At 38.1% G+C, this 8215-nt stretch overlaps 1 protein-coding gene across 1 annotated transcript in view; it reads right to left on the minus strand.

Annotated features, from left to right (window-relative positions):
- Positions 1-1670: 1670 nt before the first annotated feature.
- Positions 1671-8215, minus strand: part of SPATA5L1 (spermatogenesis associated 5 like 1) — a 7852-nt gene continuing 1307 nt past the window's right edge. Inside the window, exons 2-9 of the mRNA XM_014306445.2 lie at positions 7421-8209; positions 6229-6414; positions 5452-5616; positions 4772-4981; positions 4151-4378; positions 3160-3294; positions 2377-2502; positions 1671-2005 (exon numbers count right to left, since the gene is read on the minus strand). Of these exons, the coding sequence (XP_014161920.1) occupies positions 1853-2005; positions 2377-2502; positions 3160-3294; positions 4151-4378; positions 4772-4981; positions 5452-5616; positions 6229-6414; positions 7421-8209 (1992 nt within the window). The 3' untranslated portion in view covers positions 1671-1852. The remainder of the gene's footprint in view (positions 2006-2376; positions 2503-3159; positions 3295-4150; positions 4379-4771; positions 4982-5451; positions 5617-6228; positions 6415-7420; positions 8210-8215) is intronic.

The raw sequence follows: 8215 nt of genomic DNA on the forward strand, positions 1-8215 counted from the left end.
GCGGCCGGCGCGCTTCCTGCGCCAACCCTTCTCTCCCCGTGCCTGCAGCACTGCAACCCGGCTACTCCGCTTCTCCTTTGGCCTCCTGTCTGCCCCTTCTCCAGGCAGCTGCCCAAAGAAGAGGGTATCTAGGCAAACACCCAGGTGATGACAGAGCTGCCTCTTCAGAGCTTGGAGAGCTGCCTAGGGTGACCAAAAGAGGAGCCCGGTGTCACTGTGTCCCCTCGTGCTGCAGCAAAAGCTCAACCCAGGCCCAGGTTCTCATCACTGCCCTGTGTTCCACAGCTCCTATCACTTCCCAATATCCCTCTCTGAGAAAAATTTCCCAATATCACTTCCCAATATCCCTCTCTGAGAAAAACTACCAGGGGCAGGCTGGAGGTGAGAGCAGGCGACTCCATCCATTGGTTTCTCCCCTTCTCTCTTGCCCACTGGAAAGCAGTGAGAGGAAGGAGAGGCTGCCTGTACTGCATGTTCTGCTACTCCCTGCAGCAAGGAACAGACATGACAGGGCACAAACAGCTCAGCTGGTCCTTCTAGGGAGCAAGTGTGGAAATGATGCAGCAGCATCTTTGAGGAGCTAGCAGCATCTTACTGTAACAACTTTGAGATGCAGCAATTCCAATGTAAACTCTCAAACACTGGGAAGCAAAACAGAGTTTTCATACTTTTTCTCAGCACTGCTGCTGAGAAATCTTTGTGTATTTGGGAAGGTCATGAGCACTGTCTATGTGCTGCTCCCAAGAAAGCTACAGGATGGTCCCTTCTATAAACTGGTGATGAAAGCCAAGCTGTAGGGCAGCTGTATCTGAGCCCCTTCCTAGGTTACAACAGCTTCTACTATTGCCTTTTGCCTTGCTCAGCCACCAGCTACCTTGGAAGCTCCTTTTGTGATCCATCTCACTATAAACCATACTCAGGGTAGTCCCTAGGGTGCCTGTTATGAGAAAGAAATAATTGTTAAAGGGCTTATAATTTCTGAATCTTGGCTAAAATAAGGAACTGTCTTTGAGAGTGGTGTATTTTGTTCCCAAGCATTTTCACTGGGAAAAAGGTAATAAAAAAAAAAAAAACCTTCCTACTCTAGTAAGTTAAAATGCATACTTATATACATGTAAATACCAATTTCCTTAGAAGTGTCTGTCTTTTAGAAGGCAACCCACAAAAATGTATTGACAAGGAATGGCTGGGTGGGGAAAATAATTCTGCAGAAATTGTCATTATGCAAACTCCCTTTTCTAAAGAAGAAATTATAGTTTGAGTTGATTACATACTTGGTATCTGCTTACTCAATCCAAATGTTCGTACAGTAAGCACTAACTAATCCAAAATTACTCCCAAACCCCTGACTTCCAAACCTACACCAAGGAGTTAAGCACTGGCAACCCTTTCACTGCCACTGTATTTTGGAATCTGCTTTTAAGAATGTAAGCCTAGATAGGCACATATAAAACATCTTACATTTTATATAGAGTGGGACTTCTTCCTATTTAATTTCCTGAAAGCTTTTCTATTTCCTATGCATTTGCTGTCTTTTGGAGACTTCACAGCACATTTTACATTTTCTTATTATGCCATTTTTGGACCTAAAAGTAGGAAATCTACAGTAACACCAAGCTTTTCCATAGTGTTTCATCTATTTCAATTACTTGTTTCATCAGATGTAAACCTACCCAAAGCAAACAAGATTTTAATTTATTTAAATTACAGAACTTTTCAAAAATGACACTTTACTGTATTTCACACTCCCTGAAAACTACAGTAAGTACAGTGTTAAAAAGCAGGAAAGATGCAAACCTTTTCAAAATCTTTGTAATATATTTAAAAATACTTATGCCACTCCTTTATAGATTCAAGAGGCTAATTCTCGATTAGAGAATTTTTCATAAAATTCCAAGTCTTTTATGTTTAAAGATGGTTTTACAGTCTGCAATGATTTCACAAAATGTTCCTGTTTTACAGCAGTTGCTTCGAGTCCATTCTCTTGCAATGCCAACAAAGCAGCCTTTAAAAGAAAAAGAAAAACAACTTAGTCCTTATCATGTTTTAAATTGTAAAGAATACTGTAAGTATTCTAAAATATTTTACAAGGAACAAGGCATTACTTAAAACATCTGAAAATAACTTAAAACATCTGAAAATAACAGTTATTTAACAACAGATAAAGATCCAAGTAAGGTTACCATAACTTTTTATTTAAAGAATGAACCCTTGTTCAGTTCTTCTGTTTTAACCATTTTCTTTGGATTTTCAATGGAAATTTGGAAAGCATCTCTACTACAGATGGCTCAGTAACATCTATGAGTTAGCTCTCTTTTTTCATTCAGAGTTGCTATTTAGAGCTTATTTCACAGATGAGCCAGGAATATTTCTTACCTCCTTGCACAGGTTTTCAATATCAGCTCCAGAAAAGAGGTTTGTTAGGACTGCCACATCTTCTAATGACACATCAGTATCTAATGGGATTTTCTCAGTGCAGATTTTCAAAATGGAAAGTCTTCCCTGTAAATTGGTGCATATTATGCAAGAAAACAAAACCAAACAAACCAAAAATTAATCTTTCTCCAAAGCAGCACCAAATTGAAACTTGAAATTAGAGCAAGGGAAAATTCAGAAGAGCACCAAAACTACCTGGTTTTGGTGGAAGAATAGAGTGCTACTAATGGTGATAATGCACTTCTGGTTGTCTCATATAGTTAAGGTCTATTATTCACAGTCACTGCTTGCTTCATGAAAACACAGTATTTTAGGCTGAACAGGTCTGATTTGGCATACTTTGGGACAACTTTTTTTTGTGAAGCTCAAGAGAAATAGCTACACTAGCCTTGGGAACAGTACACAAAAATTATTTGAAGCAAGGACAGACAACTTATTTTGATATTTCCTGAATTGTAGCTTGATTTTATAAATATACATTTTCTCTATTTTCCATATGCAATATGATAACTACCTACACCAGTTAAAATGTTATTGGTGTTTAAAATACAAATATCTTTATTACTTTTTAAATTTTTTCATTGTACCTTGAATTTGTTGTCTGATCTCCAGTGAAACACCCCTCACTTGCTAAGGATGTTACAGGAATATGCCCCCTTTGCTCTTAAAGTATGCTGGCAATTAACACCTCTCCCTTTAAAGCCAGGTATGGATGTGTAGTACCTTCAGATCCGGAGGTGGAATATAAATCATCTTGTCCAGCCTTCCAGGACGGAGCAAGGCATCATCCAACATATCTGGTCTATTTGTTGCAGCAACTACCATGAAATCTTTGTTCAAAGTTTCCTGAAACTCTAGCTGAGTAAGAGATCATGTAAGCAAATTAGGGCAACATGGTTGAGATAGATATTATCAGAAGATATTAGTTAACTGCTAATGAGAAGAGGGGAAGGGCAAAAAGATAAGGTAATTTTACATTTTACTTTCCCTTCAATATTAGTATTTTATCTTTCTTGAGGTAAAAAAATGCCTTGGTGCAGGGCAGATTACATGACAAAGAAGAAATATAGTTAGTATCTGCCTTGGCAACAAATAAAGACTTTGACCAGATTGGAACAAAGAACTTTTTATATGCAAAAAATCCAGTATCCTATAATTCAGGAATTGTTTTCTTTATTATTCCCCCAGAGAGTATCATAATAAGAAAAAATTTATATACAAAAAAGCTAAATATTAAATGTTGTGAATAATTCACTGACAAGTGAAGGCACAAGTTTGTGTTTAAATAAATAACTGATAATAACTGTGCTGCTTTTGTAAGCATCATGTGTGAGAAAGAGCTGCAAATGAAGTAGGGGAAGTACTTAGGAAAAGTAAGCTCAGGGAGGAACTTGTTTAAGAGTAAAAATCACACAATCAATCTAAAAAATTACTTTAGTGTCAATAAAAGGATTTTTGTGACAGAAGATGAACACTCAACTAGTGATGCCTGTGTGGGTATTTTGGTCAAACAAAGCCTCACTGAGGAACAGTGTATGTAAAAACAATCAGCAGCCTATATACAGTATCCTCTAAAAACTAGTAATTATGGCAGAGTAAAGCAGCTTCTTGCATGTTTTTAAGTTTAAAATGTGAATGCCTAAACAACTAAAATTTTTGAAACACCTGGACAGCACTTCTCATTCTTCCTATAAAGAAAAGGGAGCATAAATACCTTTCTTTCCTCATCACTTTGTTCTTGGCACTGAGCCTCAAGCTGTAGCTTGCCTCCTCTTCTTTCTGTAACTTTCAGCCCAACCCCATCCAATTCATTGAGAAGAACAGAGAGAACCCGCTCTGAGACACCATGGCCAGTTCTGCAGAGTGCCCGAGATCCCAAGATGGAATCAATCTCATCCAGGAATATTATTGCTGGAGTATTTGCTCTTGCTTGGCGAAAAACCTTTTCAACAAATGGTAATGAAATAAAACATTAATGCCTGCAAAAAGAATCCCACTTACACAGACTCTGTATTTTACTTAACTTTAAAGGTACATTTGCAATGTTTCTTAAGAGATGTTCTAGCTTACATTTACTTTTGGCAAATTCTGCTTCTTTTTTTATATATTCCTAAATGAACTGAAAACAAAAGGCTAGAAATCTGAAGTTTAACATTGGTATAATTTTAGGGATAGACTCTCACTTTATCTACATGTGAATCTCTAAACCATTTCCATTTTATAATCAGATGAGAGCTCTATCATCTTTTCAACAACAAAATTAAGGTCTAACTAATACTTTACAAAAATCAAGCAAAAACAGACTACAGAACCTTACACAAATTAAAAACTATACCTGAGACAAAATCTTCTCTGAATCTCCAACGTAAGGTGAGAAGAGGTCAGCACCACTTACGGAGAGAAAGGAACAGTGACAACTCGTGGCCACAGCCTTCACCAGCGTGGTTTTGGCACACCCAGAGGGCCCATAGAGAAGAATCCCCTTGGGATGAGACAGGCCCATCCTGGCAAATGCCTCAGGAAATTTCATAGGCCACTCAATACTCTGGCAGTACATAAAAAAGGGATGAAATTCTTAGTAACAAGCAATCAATAAAATTGCAAAGTACATAATTTCCTCTCCTTGATACAAACATTAATTGGAAATCAGAGAATAGTGATTTAGTCTTTCTTCATATATTGCCCCCTGCTTAAATTTTCTCTTTGAAACAGAAATAAAAGCAAACCTGACAAGATAACACCCAAGAGACATCCCTGGATAAATATTCAGGAATGGACAAATGATCTGGCTACAAGTTAAATATTTTTCAGCTACCAAAAACATGCCTATTTTCCCATATTACTATGCTTGGCGCTGGTATCTTGAGATTACAAGATAACACCATAATAATGTTTAAAATACAATTTATAATCAGGTATTTTGCAAAAGAAATAATTTTTGTGATGCAAGGTACAGAATACCTTGCAGTGCCTATTAGAAATTAGCTGTTTATCTAAATTAGTTTAATGCATTACCTGTTTTAACTTTAATTTCACATCTTCAAGACCACCAATTTGCTCCCAAGTCACAAGTTTACACTCTGTTAGTCCAACTGCACTTCGAAAAGAGGATGGCTGTATTTTTTTAAAAGCTTCCTGGAAATCTCCCATGTTGATCATGGTTTCAGTTTCAGTTGAATCCTGAAAAATAAGCCCAGACAGAGCATATTAACAACATTTTAATGCAATACTTAAATGCTGCATTAAATGCAAAACACTTCACATAAGGCTAAACACAACTAATAAGGAAGTCAATTCCTGATCTAATGTGCTTAAACACTGCAGACACAAAAGTGCAACATAAAGTAAAATATAACCTCTTTAATAGCAAGTTTTTACACAGGAAAAAAAACCCAATTTTAACAGAAATTAATGTTTCAGAGAAAACTACTCGTCCCTAAACTATAGCTCCATTAGGCAGTGATCTACTCAATCAAATAGTTGCTTTCAGGGTTAACATACATCACATCCTACAATGTTATGAATAGAAATAAAAAAGTTGCAAAATCCATTTTTACCACATACTGAAGAATGTAACAAACTTTATGTCAAATGGGTTATAAAATGCCACTACTAAACCACAGATGCAGTAACAGAACTAAGGTGAGAACTGAAAGGATAAGCAAAACCAACATATTTATATTTATAATATGCTCGGTGCAAGTCTTCAACATACTGAGCTGTTCAAGTATTAATGAAGAAAGGGTAGTACCAATATTACTGACATTGTTCTTGACTGATTTGCATCCATACCCAAGAGCTGTGGGACACAGCCTGCATGGCAGCTTCTCTGCAGAGTGCTGTAAGGTCAGCTCCAACATACCCAGTCGTCATTTCTGCCAGCTTAGCCAAATCAACCTCTGCAGAAATGGGCATGTCAGATGTCAGCAACTGCAGGATGGATCTTCTCTGTGCAACTGTTGGGGTCCCAATAATAACCTAAACCAAACAGAATAAGCAAAAATTTTAAGCAAATAATTTGCCATACTCATTTATTTTACAGACCTAAGCAAGCAATTTTGTCTCTGCTTTATATTGGCTACTGAAAATTTATATATACTTATATCCCAACTAAAGAGTTTTACAGGAAACCTATTGCCAGCACTATACAAATGACAAGTACTTAAAATGCCATGTACTTTCCTAGGAAACAGTGTTTGCATAAAGAGTTGTTGACAAGACAACAACTTAGCCTTTATCAAGTCCCATAACACTGAAATAATAATTTCCTTACATCACAAGCACTAAATTAGACTAATATGATAGGAAAAAATGAAATAGACAAACATTCATATATTATTGAAAACCTGGTAAAACTTCATCATAAAAATACATCTCAACAATCTATAAATCCCAGAAAATTAAAGAACTTGATTAAACTGGTGATCTAGGAGTGGGTTTATCCAGGAAAATAAACAATACAAGCACAAGCACTGTATGTTGTATAACTGCATGTGGTTTTCTTCCTTGGACTACTAGGCTAATGGAAGTTTTCCACAGTAGACCCAACCTCTGTTACTGAAGCCTGAACAGAAGTTTTGATGCAACAGGTTACTAGGTCTCTGTCAAAATAAATTTTTAAGGAGAAATGCACGAATCTGCAATCTAGGATTTAAATGGAAAAAATCCAATCCTGTAAAGCTAAGCATCTGTAAGCAAACCAACCCCCTGAAGATGAGGTCAATGTCTCTATGATAAAGAAACAAAAAGACTCCTCCCATCCATTTTCAAGTATATGAAGCTCTCAGCGCTGTGAGTAAAAAATCCCAAAACAACCATACCCAAGTTGCAGCAAACTACAGACAGAAACAAGACACCTGTCCCAAACCCGTAGAATCCCATTATGAAATATGACTAGAAGATCTTAAACAAAACTATTAACAGCCCCCTTCCACCTCAATAAGGAAAGAAAAATGCAAGTGTATGAGTAGCACGGTTTATTTACCTCTCTGTCAAATCTGCCAGGTCTCCTCAGTGCAGGCTCTAAGGCATCAGGCCTGTTTGTGGCTGCCACAATGACCATCCTGCCCTCACTCCCTACACCATCCAGCAGCGTCAGCAACTGAGCAACAATACGATCTTCAGGAGCATTGTTTGAACTTCCTCGCTTCGGACATAAAGAATCAAGCTCGTCAAAAAACAGAATGGTTGGGCCCTCGTTTGACATCTCTCTGCCCTTTTCAAAGACTCTTCGCAAATTCTCTTCACCTTCTCCTGGTCTTGAACCATGGAGGGCTGGGCCGCTGATGCCAAGCAGATACGCACCCAGCTCCTTTGCTACTGCCTTTACCATTAGCGTTTTCCCAACACCCGGGGGCCCAATTAACAGCACTCCGTTCGGGACAGAAAGACCCAGCTTCTTGAAAGTTTTTGGAAAGCGGAAAGGCAAATCAATAATTTCTTTCAAAGACTTCCCCACATCATCCAGTCCTGCAACTGGAGTTTTTGCAGTGTCTTCTGACAGATGTCTGTACCATTCTAAAGTGATCACCTCCTTAATTTTTATGCTTGTTTGGGGAGTTATCAGTCCAGCTCCCTCCTCCAAAGGAGACGCAGACAGTATTTCAACATACACCACGGGATTTTCGGGACTTGGGGCAACAGTAACAACATAACCAGGCGAAACATACACATTTCTTAGCAGTTCTCTGATTGTTTCTTGCAACACCGCTCTGGGAGTCGACTTTTTCAGCGCGGCGCTCTTGAGGACCACTCTGAGGGCCGCTGCTCGCAGCTGTCC

This window comes from Geospiza fortis, unplaced genomic scaffold (assembly GCF_000277835.1).
Source record: "Geospiza fortis unplaced genomic scaffold, GeoFor_1.0 scaffold171, whole genome shotgun sequence".
NCBI lineage: Eukaryota > Metazoa > Chordata > Aves > Passeriformes > Thraupidae > Geospiza > Geospiza fortis.